Raw genomic sequence first — 18,445 nt, 5'->3', positions numbered from 1 at the left:
CACATATCCTTTTTCTCCCTCTGTCTCTCTCTCTGTACATCAATAGACTCACTGGCTTCACCTGCTGACTCCTGCATTTGCCTGATTTCATTTCAGGTGCTGCTCTACAACGGCCAGCTGGACATCATCGTGGCAGCTCCCCTGACAGAGCGCTCCTTGATGGCCATGAACTGGAAAGGATCCCAGGAATACAAGAAGGCAGAAAGAAAAGTTTGGAAGATCTTTGAATCTGATGGTGAAGTGGCTGGTTATGTCCGGCAAGTGGATGACTTTTGTCAGGTATGAAAACCCTTTGGGGCACACATATGTGGGAATGGGATAGTGTGGGATTGCAACTAAAGCCTGAACACCGATAAGGCATAGATGGCCTTAAGCAGAGCCGCACAACAGCCAAAATGCGTCTTCTGCACCCTATTTTCTACAGAGAAGAGTGGTCTGAGTTCATATTAAAATACATCAGATTTCGGGCTGGCCCGGTGGCATAGTGGTTAAGTTTGTGTGCTCTGCTTCGGCGGGATTCACTGGTTTGGATTCCCAGGCGCAGTGCTAGCACCACTCATCAAGCCACACTGTGGCAGCATCCCACATAAAGTAGAAGAAGATTGGCACAGATGTTAGCTCAGTGACAATGTTCCTCAAGCACAAAGAGGAAGATCGGCAACAGATGTTAGCTCAGGGCCAACCTTCCTCTCACACACACACAAAATACATAGGATTTAATAGAAAACAAGACAAAAGTTTAGGTATTGTTCAAGAGATAAAGTGACAATTAAAAAGACAATACTCAGCCCCAAAAGGCAAATCATTAATGAGAGAATTCGTCTATTTGGGAAGAAAAGGTAGCTTGAACAAATTACACGAGGAAGGTTCAATGTAATCTCCTCTGGCAAATCAATGATCACATTTGTATGTTGCAAATGGAGCCCCAGGACAAAATCTCTCATCTGATGCCCGAGTGATACCCCTAGTGTGACCTCCACTTTAGGGGTCAGACATGACTCTTGGCCAGGCCTGTCCACTGCACCTCCAGTTTGCAGGCCTTGGTTCCTCAAGGATGAGCAGGGCTTCTTCGATGATTACGTGATGATTACTCTCTTTATCTCCAGAAAGTTTTTGGAGAAATTACGAAAGATCCTCAGTAAGCTCTTGCTTAGTTAGTCAAGAGAAGAAATTTAAATCTTCCCAACTTGATTTTTTTTTTCCTGCAATTTTTTGTTTGAGAGCACTTTGGGACCTCAATTCTGTACCTCTGAGTTTTTGGAATTGCAGCTTTCTAATGCTCGATTTTTCTGTGAGTCGAACCAATGCTCTGAATAGAAATTTATCAGAGACATACTACCTTAAAAGTCCTTTGCTTTGGGATAGTAAATGAGAGTTCAGAAAGAATTTCAGAAAGGGTTATGATATACATTCCTCATTTATGTTAGAAGAAATGATGGACCAGGTAGAAATTATGGGTATTCTAATGTAAAATGTACCTTAGCCTCTCCCACCTCAGTCATTCTAACCATTAGAATGGTTAAAATTAGAATTGTCGCTGACAATAACATGTAAGAAATTTAAATATTGCACAGAATGTTAACTACCTGGGACAAAGGAAACAGTTGAGAGACATATTTCTGGGCTCAAGTGAGGGGAAACTCTGCCTTGGGAAGGTTACATTATAGTTTCTAAATTGAGATAAATTGTACCAAAGAATTAAATACTGGTGAAATGGCAAACTAAATGACTCAGAGCAAGCACCGTTCTGGCAGTATATATATGAGATCTGAAAATGGGACCAGGGAAGGACAGAAAGAAGAATGTCAGTTTACATGCAGAAGGGTCTGGAGAGAAGATGGAAATTGCTGTCAGCCCCTATCTGCTTCTGTAAACTGCAGCACAAGCCATCTTGAATTTGGTATTGAATTGGGAGCCATAATAAATAGTTAACTCTGAATACTCATTGCAAAATATTGAAATTCCTGGACAAGTGGAGGCTCTCCAATTGCAGAAAATAATCTGGACTTAATTTTTGGTGTTTATTTGTCTGTTTTTAAATTACACAAGTTATTACAGCAATTCAAAATATTTTTTTAAAAGAAAGGGAAAAACCAGTTATTTCAGCATCTGAAATTGCATTTTAATTGATTCCTATGTACACAGGTACAAGTTTTTACATAATTTTAACAGTGTAATATAAGATCGATTCTTTGTTCCTCTTTAAAAACAAGCTTATTTATTGATGTGTAACATAGTATAGAAAAATCCACAAATCACAAATGTACAGGTAAATGAATTTTCACAAAGTGAACATCCCATGTAACTGCCACCTGGATAAAGTAGAACAAAACCAATACCCCCATAGTCACTATTCTTTTTCCTCTCCAAGGTAACCACTGTCCTAACTTCTAACATCATAGATTATTTTTGCTAGTTTTTGCAATTTTTATTAACAGACATATTCAACATGTACTCTTTTCCGTGTGACATTTTTGTTCAACTTTACGTTCATGAGATTTATTTATTCTCTTGCATGTAGTATTGTTAGTTCATTTTCCTTGGTGTATAGTGTTCTAATTTATATGTTCAAGTATATAAAATATTATTAGAATATGTAATACATAAAATATAAAATAATGTAATACATTTATATATGCACCATAGTTTGTCTATTCTACTTTTTTCTATAGATAATAGATGGTGTTATGCATTTCACTGGATTGTTTCTAGTTTTTAGCTATTAGGGATAATGCTGCTATGAACATTATTTTACACATTTATGTACACTTTTGTGTTGCATATACAAGAGAATGGAATTGCTGAATCACAGGGTGCAATTCACACACCCGCTAGCAATATACAAGTGTTCCAATTATTGCACATTTTCCCTAACATTTGGATTGTCAGTCTTCCTTGTTTTAAATATGCTGGTAAATGAGTAGTGCATTTTATTATGATTTTAATTTGCATTTCCGTGATGACTAATGAAGGGGAGCATCTTTTCATATATTTATGGGCCATTTGGCTGTTCTCCTGTGAAGTGCCTTTTCAAATCTCTTGCCCATTTTTCGCTGGGTTGACTGTCTTTTCCTGCTTTGTATCAGTTCTTTAGATAGTGTGGATATGAGTTCTTGTATTGCAAATATCTTCTCTCACTCTGTGGCTTACTTTTCACTTTCTTAATGGTGTCATTTGATGAACATACATTCTTAATTTTAATGTAGTCCACTATATCAATCTTTTCCTCTGTGGTTAATGCTTTTAATGTCATATTTAAGAATGCCCCAAGGTTATGAATATGTTCTCCTTGTTATCATCCAAAAGCTTTATTGTTTTACCTTTCACTTTTGGATCAACAGTCCAGGCCTAATTGATTTTATGTATGGTGTATGGTGTAAAGATTCTTTTTATTCCACAGAAATATCCAAACAGTCTAGCACCATTTTGAAAAAAAACATTATTTTCCCACTGTTCTACAGTGTCACCTTTGTCATCAATCAGGTGACTGTGTATGTACAGTCTTGTGTCTATTCTCGCTAGTCTATTCCATTGGTCTATTTGTCTGTCCATGAGACAATACCATAGTATCTTATTGCTATAGCTTTATAATTATTCTTGATCCTTGATGGTGTAAAATTTCCAACTGTGTTATTCTTTTTCTTCAAGGTTATCATGGTTTTTCTTTTTCTTGTCTTTTTGCATTTCCATATAAATTTTAGACTCAGTTTGTCAGCTGTACAGAAATTCTCACTGAGATTGTGTTTGGGATTGCATTAAAACTTTATATCAATTCCAGGAGTACTGATACCTTTACAATATTGAATATTCCAAGCCATGTGCGTGTTATATCCCTCCATTTAATTAGGTCTTCTTTAATTTTTCTCAATTATATTTTATGCTTTTCTGTATAGAGGTATATCTTTTGATACATAATCCTAGGTACTTGGTGAAGTTTTTATGCTATTACAAATTGTATAATTTTTAGAAATTCCATTTTATAATTGTTTATTTGCTGGTATGTAGATATACAATTGTTTTTTATATTGAATCTTGCTAAGTTCATTAATTAATTCTAAGGAAATTCTTTTGAATTTTATACATATATAATAACAGTCTTCTATGAGTAACAACAGTTCTGTTTCTTTCTCTTCAATATACTTTTTATTTCTTTTCCCTGTCTCATGTCTCTAAGACTTTTATGATATTGAAGAGAGGTCGTGGTAGTGGACATCTTTGCCTCATCCTATATCAGAAGGGCTGCTTGTCACTAGGATTGGTTTGCCAAGATTTTGTTTACAATATTTTTATGTATGCTGTTGAGAAAAATTGGCCTGCAATTTTCCTTTCTTGCAATGTCCTTTTCAAGTTTGGGGATCAGGGTTATACATGCCTCACAAAATGAGTTGAGAAGTGCCTCCTCTCTTTCCAGTGTCTGAAATAGTATCTTCATGTGTCAGGAGATTCGTTGATGATGCTGTCTGGGCCTAGAGGTTTCTTTGATGGAGGTTTTTGATTATAGATTCAAATTCTATAATGGATATGGGATTAATCACATTTCCTATTTCCTCTTGTGTCAGTTTTTATAGGTCGTATTTTTGTTTCAGGAATTTATCCTTTTCATCTAAATTTTCAGATTCATTGGCATAAAGTTGCTTTTATAATATCATCTTACTATCATTCAATGTCTCTTAAAATTAGTGGTGATATTAATACTTTGTGCCTCTCTTGCCTGGGGTTTAAAAGGCTATTACTCTTTTTAGAGAACCAATTTTTATCTTTGTTGATTTTATTTATTGTATTTTTGCTTTCTGTGTTATTATCTTGTACTTTTACCCTTATTATGTTCTTGTTGTTATTTTCCTTTGTGTGATTTACTATTCTTTTTTTTTTTTTAAAGATTTTATTTTTTCCTTTTTCTCCCCAAAGCCCCCCAGTACATAGTTGTATATTCTTCGTTGTGGGTCCTTCTAGTTGTAGCATGTGGGACGCTGCTTCAGCGTGGTTTGATGAGCAGTGCCATGTCCGTGCCCAGGATTCGAACCAACAAAACACTGGGCCGCCTGCAGTGGAGCGCACAGACTTAACCACTCGGCCACGGGGCCAGCCCCTACTATTCTTTTTGTTAACTCTAATACAGATACCTAGAACATGAGTTTTCAGCCTTTCTTCATTTCTAATATATTCATCACATTGTTTAATTTAAGTATGACCCTAATTGCATCTTAAAATTTGCCATAGTTTTTTTAAGTGAAAGAGACTTTATTTTCAATAGTAATATACATATCATTCATTCCTTCTAATTTCCATAGTGCATAGCTATATATACAAGCATACAGGGAAAAATAAACATTAGAAACACCTAAGGATGGATGTATACGAGCAAAGAAGACATTTGAGATACCCATGAATGGCTTAGAAGCCTCATAGGACAGTATCCATTAGAAAAGAATGGAAAACATGCAAAAAAGTCCATCCAAACCATGATAGGCAAGTGCAACCTATACAAGTTATATTTTCTGAGGCATAAAAAGTGCACATTTCTTTGGATTAAAAACATAATATAAATGAGTGGCTTGGCTTTTATGTCCAAGCCAAAAGTCATCTACAGAATTAAAAGTTGTGTATACCACATGTGACAATAAAATATTCAAGGCCACAGATGGAGGTCGCTAGCTTTAGCATGTTAAGCATGGCTTTAACTGCACCCTAAAATTTGTGTAGTTTATTATCATTTAATTAAAAATAATTTATTTCCATTCCCCCCACCTTTGACCATGGGGGTTATTTAAAAATGTGTTGACTGCATAATTTGCAAACATTTTGGGTCTTGTATCCTTGCATTTCTTTCTAGCAATACTCTGCTATTTCTTTGTGATCAGAAAACATATTGTATGATTTTGATTCTTTGAAATTTGTTGAAACTTGCCTTCTGGTCCCCAAAGTGGTTAATTTTGGCAAGTGTTCCTTGTATATTTATCAAGAATGTGTATTCTGCAGGTGTTGGTTGCAATACTTCATATGTAAATTAGGAGAATTTAACAATTTTATTGTTCGTATCTTCATATCCTTTTTTTTTTTTCTCTGCTTGTTCCGTCTGTTAACCAGAGAGGTCCGTTAAAATCCCCCGCTATTATTGATGATTTTTCTATTCTCCTTTTATGTCTACTTTTACTTTATTTATTTTGTGTTATTAAATGCACGCAACTACAGAATTGTTATACCTTCCTGGCATATTAAATCTTTAATTCTTATGAAATCTACTTTTTTGTGTCTAGTCATTCTTCTTGCCTTAAAGTCTAATTTGTTTATAGTAGGATAACTAAGTCAACTTCCTTTTGACCTCTGCTTGCACGGGATCTTTTTCACTCTTTGCTTTCAATCTTTCTGTATCTTTATAATTAAGATGTTTCTCTTTTAAGCAATACTTATTTGGGTTTGTTTTTTTATAGACTGACAACATGTTTAAATGGAGTAGTCCCTTTCCATTTAATGTAATTAGTGATATATTTGTGTTTAAATCTACTGTTTTACCATTTGTTTTCTGTTTTGCCTACTTGTTCTGTATTCCCCTTTGTTCTTCTTCATTGTATCCTTTTGTATTACTCGAGTGTTTTATGTCATTTTGTTTGTTCTCCTCTCAAGGCTTATTAGCTATACATTTTAAAATCTTGTTTAGTGATTATACTTGAGAGTATAATATAAATTCCAGACATATTTGATCCTAATATAAATCAAGCTTTTACCACTTTCCAGACAAATGCAAGAACATTAGATCACTTTGTCTTTCTTACCAACTCTCCTGCTTTTTGTGTTATCATTAAAATAATAATAATAATTCTATATATAATTTGAACACCACAGACATTATTTGTATCATTTTACACAGCCAACAGTTGCTATGACTTACCCAGACATTTACCATTTCGGTTGCTCCTCAACTTTTCCTGCATTTCTATACTTCTGACTGGGATGATTTTTCGTTGTGTAAAGAAATCTCTGTAATGTTTTATTTTAGTACAATTGTTTTGGCCACAATTTCTCTGTTTGTGTTTGTCTGAAAATGTCTTTTGTAGCCTGTAGGTGAGAAGGACGTTTTCCATGGAACTGAATTGGATCTTGGCAGTCATTTGCTTTCAACACATAAAAGATGTTATTCTGTTGTCCTCTGACTCGCATCTTTTCTGATAAGTGAGCTGTCAGTTTTTACTGCTGCTCCTTTGAAAGTGATCTTTTTTCCGCCTACCTGACTACTTTTAAGATTTTCTCTGTTTTTGGTTTTAAAATATTTTTACTATGTTGTACTTAGCTGTGACTTTTAAAATATATATAGTGATTCTCCTTGGGTTTCTTGAGCTTTTTGAAACTATGACTTGATAGTTTGGAAAATCCTCAATCATTATCTCTTCAAACACTATTTGTGCTCCATTCTCTCTCCCCTCACCTTCTAAGGATCTAATTATATAAATGTTAGCCCTTTTCATTTCATCCCTTATAGCTTTATTTCCATCCTTTTTCTCTCCATTCTTCAGTTTAGATATCTTCTATTCACTTTTCATCTAGTTCTCTATTCTTCTTTACTGCCATTCCAATTATGTTGTTTAACCCATTTATTCTTTTTTTTTTCTTTTGCTGAGGAACATTGGCCCTGTAGCCAATATTCCTCTTTTTGTTTGAGGAAGTTTAGCCTTGAGCTAACATTTGTGCCAATCTTTCTCTATTTCATATGTGGGATGCCGCCACAGCGTGGCTTGATGAGCAGTGCATAGGTCCACACCCAGGATCCGATCCTGCAAACCCTGTGCCGTGGAAGCAAAGTGCATGAACTTCACTATGCCACTGGGCTGGCCCCTATTTATTCATTCTTTTAAATTGCAGTAATTATATACTTTTATAGTTCTAGAATTTCAATTTTGTTCTTTTTTATAGATCTCCATTGTCAGGTTATTTTCTGTTCTCCATCTTATCTATTTTCTCAAAGATATTAATCATATTTATTTTGATGCTTATTCCTGATAACTCTTATATTTGCATCATCCATTAGTCTGATTCTATTATCTTTTTTTGTGTGGTAATTTGATCCTTATCACTGGTACGCCTAGAAGTTTCCAATTGAATGTCAGACATTATGCAGGTAAAATTAGAGATAGTTTGACTTTTTGGCTGATGGTATTTTCCTTCCAAGAGATTTTACTTTGCTTCTGTCAAGACATTGGAATCAGGGTCAAGCACCTAGATCAAGTCTAGAATTGAATGTGTTTAAATCTGTATTTTAGCTGGTCTATTTCCAGGGTCCTAAACTGACATTTGTGGTGTTAACCAAGGCCTCTACTCTTTGGCAGGCCATGAACACCAATTTTTTTCTCCATAAAGCTCCATTCAGGTTTCCAGCCTTTTAACTACCACGCTATGGTATTTTATTGGTTTGGTAGCCTCCTGGCCCCTGAATCAACTACTGCTTTGATCAGGACAGGACCACAGAATGTCACACTCAGCTTGTTACCCTTCCCTTCAGTTTGCAAGCCTGGCCTCGTGTGGTAGGCAGAATAATGGGCCCCCAAAGAGGCGCTCTTCCTAATTTCTGGGACCCGTGGATATGTTATATCATATGGGAGGAAGGAATTAAGACTACATGTGGAAATAAGGTTGCTGATCATCTGACCAATGCATGGGGAAATTATCCTGGATTATCTAGGTGGGCCCAATGTAACCACAAAGGTCCTTATAAGTGGACGAGGCAGACAGATAAGTCAGAGTCAGAGAGAGATTTGAAGATGCTATGCTGCTGGCTCTGAAAGATAGAGAAAGGGACCATGAGCCAAGGAATGCACGCAGCCTCTAGAAGCTGGAAAAGGCAAGGAAACAGATTCATCCCTCGAGCCTCCAGAAGGAACAGAGCCCTGCCAACATCTTGGTTTTGGTCCAGTAAGACCATTTCAGACTTACAACCTCCAGAATTATAAGAGAAGAAATCTATGTTGTTATAAGATGCTAAATTTATGGTAACTTTTTACCGTAGCAATAGGAAATGAATACACCCTCATGTCCTGGCTGCCTTGGTAGATCTTCAGGGCTTCAAATGGGTGTATTCTATGTTTTATTCAGCTTTTCTAGTTTTTCTTAGTAAAAGGATTGAGAGCAACAGGTTTCTTGCCAAGACAGGATGTGGTACCTGCTGCTCTGTTCTTTTAGCATTATATCATACATATTTTCAGTTACAGTATAGATTCTTAACTTATCTTTAAGTAATATTCACTGAATCAATATAATTAATTTTCTTAATAGTTCCCCTCTGGTTGGCCATTTAAGGTTATTTTCTTTTGTTTTTATTATTATTAATTATAGGCTAATTTCCAATGAATATCATGTGTTTCATTAGTTCTGATCTACATCTACTATTTTAAATAAATCAATCAAAAGATATACTATGATTTTTTGTGTGCAAAGCAACAAAAGAGAAAAAGGAACAGAAAATATGCCAATAAAAGACAGGAGTTCTAAGGGATAGGCTCATCTACCTATATTTATATTCAGTAATGATAGAGAGAGCTTTCTCTTCTTGAGCACTAAATATGCACCAGACGTTGTGATTGGTACTTTGTGGATATTATCAGAACTCTCCTTCAAATTATATGATAACATTTGCGTTTTACACATGAGGAAACAGACTCTGAGAAGGTGAACAATTAGTCCAGTATCATCCAATGATGGGATTGGGATTCAGCATTATTCAGTTCCCATGGCCTGTTTGCCTGTGTCTGTCATATTGCCTCTGATATTTAATTGCCGTAAGGTGGGGAATGTTAGCTAAATGGAAGAGAAACACTCAGGAAAAAAATTTTATTTAATTTTTTCATGTGTTGGAAAGATATTCGTTAGGCATTCCTTAGGTGCAGTATAAAAGAGATGCTTATCAATATTCATGAGGTTCTAAACTTATCTCCAGCAATATATTACAGCACAGTGACACTTTGCCTGTGGCTAAAATTGAAGAAATATTAGTTTAATAATAAAATGCCCATATTCTTTTATTTCTCACTGCTGTCTTCCCAGTCACTGACCAGATGGTCTGGCTGCTGCAAGATCAGCAGGCTGACTGTGATAAAGTCCCTTCTGTCAAGGAGATTTACTCAAAGGAGGGGAGAGATAAGGCAGAAAATAATTAAATATACACGTTATTAAATAAGATAACGTCAGAAAATAAAACTGGATGATGTGAAAGAGTGTCAGTGGTGGATGGTACGGGGACTGCTTTGGATGGTGGATCCAGCAATCCTGTCTGAAGAGGTGAGACAGTAGGACATGAAGTGGCCACCATGTGCAGGTGTGGGTCAGAGCTTCTGTGCAGAGAATGTCTACATGTGCCAAAGGACATAAACAAGCTGGATGTCTCTGAGGAGAGCAAGGAGGACCAGTGGGTCTGGGGGTGGTGAGGAATAAAGAAAGAGGGGAGATAAACCTGGAGGATTGGCTGTGGCCACATCAGGTGGGACCTTGTGGGTCAGGATAGAGTTTGGATCCAGAAAGCTAATCACATCCCATATAAATCATATATGTACACATATTCTGTCCTGTGGAACCTCATTAAACCTCAGCCAGTAGATAGAGCTCTGAACTAGAAGTCCTGACTTCTTGTTCTAGTTTGGAATTCCTTCTAGTTCAAATTGTGAATATATTCATGCTGTACTCTTCGGTATCATGACCCTCAACAGACAAATCCTTAAGTAGAATCTTTTCTTCCACAAGGAAAAATTTGCTTTGTTGTCAACACCTTTGTATTGGGGATAATTTTTTACTTCAACCGCTCACTAGTTTAGGAATGGTAATTGTTATTGAATGGAACTGTGTACGATATTTGGTTATGTACACGTGTGTTCGTATGTGTGTGTTTTTATATATGCATATATACCTATAACATGTATAAACGGTGTGATGTAGTGGTTAGAGGCGTGAATATTTGAGTCAGGAAGACAATGATTTGCATTCTGAATCTTCTACTTAATAGCTGTATGACCTTAAGCAAGTTTCTTACCACTCTATGCCCCAATTTTATCTCCTAAAAAATAGAGATGGTGACAATACCTACTTGCTATGGACTGGATTGTGTCTCCCCAAATTCGTATGTTGAACCCCTAACCTACGATGTAACTGTATTTGGAGACAGGCCCTATAAGGAGGTAATTCAGTTAAATGAGCTCATAAGGACAGGGCCCTGATTCCATGGGGTTAGTGTCTTTAGGAGAAGACACACCAGAGAGCTTGCTCTCTCTTCCTCTGCCATGTGAGGACACAGCAAGGAGGCAGCCATCTGCCAGCCAGAAAGAGAGCTCTCAGCAGAAAACGAATCAGCCAGCAACTGGGGCTTCTCAGCTCCAGAACTGCAAGAAATAAATTTCACTTGTTTAAGAACAACAGTCTGTGGTGTCCTCAGAGTATTGTTGAGGGGACTGAGTAAACTAATGAGCTGAGAGCAGTCCCTGACTCATAGGAAACGTTTGCTACTATTATTGTTATTGTTATTGCCCTGGATCACTTAAAAGACTATACATCACAAAAGGAAAATTTATAATAGTAAAAGTCAAGATCAGGGAAAATGTTTGATTGAAAATCAACCCTTAGGGGAAAGTTGAAATATTCATATTCACATCATTAAGGACAAACATGAACGTTTTGCTGCCAGGGAGCAATGGGCACGTCGCTTGTCCCCTGTCTGCTGGCCTGCTTTGGGATGAGAATCCCACCAGGCACACTCAGCATGTCCTCCAGATCCTTTGATGGCTGCCTCCACCACCTGCTATTTTATGTCCCCTGGCCTGGCCTCGTGAGATGTGCGGGGGCCTGGCATGTCTGCTTGGCTCTGTGCAGAGAGCGGCCAGCTTGGGAGGCCAGACTGCCGCTGCAGGGCAGCCTGTGCCGCAGAGGTGGGAAAAGGGATTGGCTGCCACTCAGAAACTTGTGGCGAATAGCACCCTCGGCCGGCCGACTCTTCTTGTGAATGCAAAACACATTGAGAGATGAAATGGCACTCCTCTGGCTGCCAAAGATCGGGTAACAAAAGAAGCAAGGCCCACATATGTTTGTGATAGGGAGTATTTTACCACGCAGCAAGGGATCTGCATTTTCTGTAGGTGATTTTAAAGTGTTGGCGGAGCTCCTGCCCTCTCCCGCCTTGGCGTAGGATTGGGGGTGGCGTGTGGAGGTGAGGAGGGGCATGAAGGAGGGAAGAGAGCTCCAGTGTTGACAAAGGCATTCTCTGTGAGGCTTGGATTGAGAACACTGTCCAAATGTCAAGCGTCTGATAATGAAAAAAACGGACCTTAGCCATGGACTCACTTTTCCGCGTTAGACACACAAAACAGAAGCGAGCGTATGTGTCTGCCAAACTCCACAGCTCTTAATTTAAAACTTGAAACCAAAGTAGATTTGTCTCTGGATGATTCCCTAAAATAGCCACTTGAAGGAGTGACAGCTCTCCCAGGGGAGCAACAGGGTACGGAGAGAAGGAGCAGTTGTCTTCGTGTATTCCCGTCAAGCGAGGCCCCGGGAAACCAAAGGCGGCGCCTGTCAGCCTTCAGAGAATAGATGCAGAACGAGTGCTGTGGGTTGCCCCTTGTTGGTCCTGGCTGGAAGTAGCAAGCCTTTGGCTGGTATCTACACCATTCTAGACAACAGTGCCGCCTCATTATAGCATCTGGGCGGTGGCCTTTTCTGAGCCTCAGTTTGTTTGTCTGTAAAGTGCAAGGTTTAGCCTGAGTTATCTCTAAGATATCCTCTAAGAAAGATCTGAAATATCTAGTTTTCATTAATCCCCAGAGGGGCTCAGTTAGCAAGCAATACAGAATAGCACAGTGGCCTTCAGTAAGTGTGTGTATGTGTATATTTACATATATAGACTTAACAGTGTTTAGTGCACGTCACAAGTCTAATTCTGTTTCTCCTTGGCTGGTGACAACCACAGCCCTCACTCTCAAGGCCACTCTGCTGCTCCTTTGGGGGTCTTTCTCTGCCCTTCTCCGAATGTCAGAGTTGCTGTTCGTGATCCGTTTTGATGTTGGCATTGCTTTTGAAATGCAGGACATTTCGTTCTTCCGTCATTGAATCATCATTTCAACACCAAGGATTTTGACTCCACATTTAGAAATATAAAATTTTAATCAGAATAATAACAACACTGATAAATTTCTGTAAGAAAATCTTTCTAGGATAAACCTCAAGAAGCTAAATTTTCTGAAGAAAGCCTTGAAATCGTTCCCTTTTTTTCTATCCTTATCCCACTGAAAATCCTTTTATTGAGACTAATTGCTTTCCATGTAAATATTGAAAGGAAAGTTTGAGTCACCAGTCAGTTTTCATTCTTATCAAATCTTACTGGGCTTCACTTCTGCTATCATGAGTTTCGCATCATTTCCAGCAAGTCTTTTTTTTTCCTGATTGCACTTCGAGTCATTATGATTTTTATTTTGTGTCTTCATTATCAATATTAATTCAGGTTATTTAATAATTGCAGGACGGGTTGTCTCAGTTAGGTAGCGTTTTACGGCTGGAACAAACTTTAGGTCTCATTTTCCAGGTGGGGAACCTGAAGCCCAGAAGTTACGTGTCTATCCCGTGGTCTCCTACCCATTTCATGTCTGAGCTGAGATCAGACCTCAGGCCTCCTGGCTAGCAGCCCAGTGGTTTTCTACTTCACAAGGGTACCCGCCTCTGGAAAGATGGATTGGCAGCAGTATGCTAGTGGGGTTAAAATGGGAGCCTGCATACATGTCTGCCATAATTAAAGCAGGCCTGGGAAATAATGTGTTTTACATCTAGCTTGGAAGTCACATGCGTGTGCCCACCTCCCATAGACAAGAGTATGAGAGTTTTTTAAAGGTACTGGAGCTTCATATGGGTGGGGAGGCCAGGTTCATCCAATGTTAAGAAAAGTTTTGGCTTTATCTGAGAACTTCTGATATTAATAAAAGAACAGATGCTGAAATTGGCTAAAATGAGCAGAGAAAACATGGTGGGCTGGCCTTGGAGTAAGAGGATACAGGGCGGGGCACAGGCATGGAGCACACTCTGGTTTCTAGTCTGGAGCCTGCAGAATGAAAGCTGGGAGAGAAACTGGAAAGGGATCCTGGGGCCTCGATGGTAGGCAAAGCGTGAGTGTTCTGTTGTTTAAGCAGTGGGGGGCCATTGAAGGGTTTTTTTCCCCATATTTTTACTGTAGTAAAATACAAATAACATGAAATTTACCGTCTTAACCATTTTTAAGTGTACAGTTCAGTGGTATTAAATACATTCATAATGTTGTGAACCGTCACCACCATCCATCTCCATAGCTCTGTTCATCTTGTAAAACTGAAACTGTACCCGTTAAATACTAACTCCCCATTCCCTCCTCCCTAGCCCCTGCCAACACCATTCCACTTCCTGTCTCTGAATTTGACTGTGCTAGGTAGCTCATAGAAGTGGCAGCATATGGTGTTTGTACAATGGAAGGTGTTTAAGCACATTTTCAAAGCTGTTCTTTGGGAAGTTTAAAATGGCAGCAATAGGATGAATTCAGGGTGAGGAGAGGGCAGGGAAGGGGCCTACCCAGGAAATAGAGAGTCATGTTAGGAGCTTTATCCAAAGAAGATTCTCCACCTACTTCCTGAGACCACTTTCTATTTTTGGGAGGGGGGCGGGGTGTGAGGAAGATTTGCCCTGAGCTAACATCTGTTGCCAATCTTCCTCTATTTTGTATGGGGGACACCACCACAGCATGGCTTGATGAGTGCTGTGTAGGTCCACACCCAGGATCCGAACCTGGAAACCCCAGGCCACTGAAGCAGAACGTGCGAACTTAACCACTACGCCACCAGGCTGGCCTCCCTGAGACCACCTTCTTGATGCTTGATTCTGAGCTCCTGAAATAGAGGTCAGGGAGATAAGCTTTGGAATGTGTAAGCTGTGAGGACTGATTGCTATTTGAGAGATGATGTTTACTGTGCACCACACCAATTTAAAAGCTAAGTGTCCACAGGGAGAGCCTGGCATGCTGGTGTCACCCTGGTCCTCTCCTTGGGCAGCCACAATAAGTCCCTTTAGCTCCCTAAAGCACAAACCCTACGCCATGACCTGAACCTTGACCCTGACCCAGGTTTGGCTTGTGGAGTCCTCGGGCCTGGGGACTGCCACACTCTCCTCAGGATCTTCTCCCCAAATATTCTGGTTTCCAGTAGGAATCTGACCTTCAGCTAGACGTTATGTCCAGAGAAACCAAGGGGAAGGAGCCCCCCACCCTCAAAGCTTGACCATTCTGGAGAGTCATGACCAACGGGAGGCAGTCTGCTGTAAGGACAGGAAGGTGGGCTGTGGAGTGGGGCAAACTTGGTTTGAATCTCAGTTTTGCCTCTTTCTAGCTGTGGGCTGGTTCCTGATTCTGTAAACTCTGAGTGAGAACAAGGACTTCCTAAGGGTGTTGGGAAGGCAGAACAAGATTCTGACAATGGCTCTCTCTTCTTCAGCATTTGCAAGCCCTCAGGACTGTGGACCTGCATACACTTTTTTAATTTGCAATTTTTTGGAATACCTGTCTCTCCCCTGTAAATTATGTGATGATACTTACTAATTTATAAATGAGGAAACAGAAGCTTCACCTGAGAGACTTACTGAAGGCTTCAGATAGGCGTAGTATCTGAGGTTTGACAACCCAAGTCTCCATCCTTGCCCTGCACCACGGTGCCTGTAAGGACCTGTGAGGGCAGTGGAGTGGAAGGGATGGAACATTCTGGTGGGCTGGACCTAGGCTGCCTGTCTGCCCTTGGGGTGTGTATGTGTGGTGGTGACAAGGTGGGGCTGGAATGTTGGAGCTGGCCAGCATATTTGGCAGCACATCCAGACAACACAGAATCGTCGTTTCCCTGAAGGAAAGCAGAGTGCTTGCAAGGAGGAGGAGGTGGGGAGAGCATGGTGTGCAGACAGAAAGCGGTCGCAACCACAGCGTCCTAATCGGGCTTTTCTATAACTGACATTAGCTTTATTTTGTGTCTTTGACTACACACAACTAAAAAATGAAGAAAAGAATAACGACAGTCCTTTGAACGGAAGGGAGGGTCAAGCTAGGATTTGAACGTTTCCACGGATAATCCACAGGGGGAATGACACAGAAAGCTGGCCACCTGCCTTTCTTGGACTTCCTGCTGACAATTCATTTTTTTAGAATCTTAAACAGCTTTGGGAGCATTATGAACTATTTCTGAAGGAACTAATAGTTCCAGAAAGGTCTTCAGCAAGTCCTTGATTGCACTGACAAAAGCAGAGTAAGCAAGGAGCAATAAATGTGACTTTGGCATTCAACTAGTTGAGGGGCGATGAAAAGTTAAAATGATATTTAATGAAGGAAAGTAACTGTTAAACAGATTTGAGCCAGTGATTACCAAGTACAGCTAATTCCCTGGAGAAATGTTTTGGCTTTGCTGCAGAAATTGTTAAACAGAATCTTCATCTCTCTCCTGGCTCTGCTGCTTTCCGCAAAGAGGGATATCCTGATTTATGGATCCTGTAGACCTGGGGAATGTGCTTCAGTCCACTTATGGGAATCAGACTGTGGGTGGAAAAGCAGAACATAGCAATCAAACCCTACCCGCCACCCCCCATAATAAAACTTGCTATCATTGGAGAGCTTTGTGGCAGCCACAGGTTGGGCTCTCCACAAGTAGGCATTGAGGCCAAGTTTGGTGAGCAGAGGATCAACACCTGTGAAAGGAAGGGGGAGGAAGCAGAATTGGCAGAGGAGGAAGTCACACTGGGAAACAGGACTGGCAAACCTTGGCCAACCTGGCAGGGAGCTCCAGAGAGAGTATTTTCCATCAGAGTGTCCCACATTGGGCCCAAGTGACCAGGCCTTCATATCCCCACCTCACTCAGTCACCAAATGTGGGCTGCCCCAGGAAGGGCATCATCTTGGGAAAGGCTGCTGTCTGCCAGTGAGGCAGACCCTGACGGAGTTGACAGTTGGAGGCTGTCCGCTGTCTGGACTCCCTGCAGCGAGGCAGCAAGTCCATCCTTGAAGGGGGATCTGAGGGTACATCTCTGTGTCTACCACAAAGGCCACCCAGATAGTGTGGTCATAAGCTCTCAGGACGGCAGCAAGAGCTGGTGGTTTGCCTAAGACCACATGGGATATTGGTCTTCCTTTGTTTGCATAATGTGAGCTTTTGCCTAAGCTCTCAGTGTAATTCTGTCTTCTATCTGTGTTAGAAAGATGGATCCAGCCTTGCTTTTCAATTCATATCAACATTCCAAGATAGGAACAACAGATCTTACAGCAAAAAGAGTAAAGAGTTGTCAGCAAATATTTCCCTTTTTCAGTTACTTATTATAGAATAAGAAATCACTCCAAAACTTAGTGGCTTAACCAACAACTGTTTATTTCTCACCGTTATGTGGGTGGAATGGGTTCAGCCGGGTGGTTCTTCTGACTCGCATGGGGTAGGCTTAGGCCACATATGCAGCTGCGTTCAGCTGGGAGTTTGGCTAAACTGGGACTTGCAAGGTGTCTCTTCTCCTCCAGCCCTCTCTCCATATGGCCTCTAACTGTGTAGTAACCTGGGTTTCACAGCACAGAGGCTGGTCTCCCAAATCGAGATGCAAAAGATGCCAGTCCTTTTAAGGCCAGGGTTCAAAAGCCCCAGAATATTATTTCCATTTCATTCTCTTGGTCAAAGCAAAGCACAGAGCAAGGCCAGATTCCTCTTGGTGGCAAAAATGGCAAAGAATTTAGGACCATTGTTAATCCACTACATTTTCCTAAAACAGTGTGTCTCATTCCTTGCAAATACAGATTCCCAGGCCTTATCTCCAGATATTCTGACTTTATTGGTCTGTGGTAGGACTTGAGGATCAGTATATAAGCTTGTCAGAGGATTCTAATATGCAGCCAGGTTGGGGGAACCCTAAACTGTGATGTTTTTTGCCCCTCTATTGATACTGAAATGGTATCTATCTTGTAAGAACCCTGTGTGGTTTATGTTGAATAAATTTCCATTCTGACACCTAAAGGATGCTCTAAATCCTGACCTATTTTACTTACTTACAGACCAACCAGAAACCTGAGAACATAGTTTTGCTCTTAACAAACCAGCCATTGATCCAAAGCATCACATTTAAAAAAGTGTCCTCTAGTCAACAGTATCTATTGGTGTGGCTCTGGTTTCCTGAATCCTCAGCCAAAACCTTAAGCTCAATTTTAGACCGCAGTCCCTGCCTCGCATTATAGGTTTACAAGTGGTCTTTGTGCTCTCAAAGCACTGATAGACCTATATATTAGTAGTATATGGTAATTTAGACTCACAGAAAAACTCATTTATTTATTCAAAACATTCACTTCCTTTTCCCAACAGAGTTCTGTCCTGTACTGAAATGATGTGGTCCTCATGTGCACAGTCTTTAGATCATAGTATGTCTTTGTTACTTTCCAACAAAGATAAAACCAGAT

General features: G+C 39.9%; 1 protein-coding gene across 1 annotated transcript in view; it reads left to right on the top strand.

The window, feature by feature from the left end:
• CPVL (carboxypeptidase vitellogenic like) overlaps positions 1-18,445 on the top strand; it is a 136,355-nt gene that overhangs the window by 100,976 nt on the left and 16,934 nt on the right. The window contains exon 12 of the mRNA XM_046668830.1: positions 97-279. Coding sequence (XP_046524786.1) covers positions 97-279 — 183 coding nt within the window. The remainder of the gene's footprint in view (positions 1-96; positions 280-18,445) is intronic.

The sequence above is a fragment of the Equus quagga genome, chromosome 8 (genome assembly GCF_021613505.1).
Source record: "Equus quagga isolate Etosha38 chromosome 8, UCLA_HA_Equagga_1.0, whole genome shotgun sequence".
NCBI lineage: Eukaryota > Metazoa > Chordata > Mammalia > Perissodactyla > Equidae > Equus > Equus quagga.
This window is presented reverse-complemented; position numbering and strand designations above follow the sequence as displayed.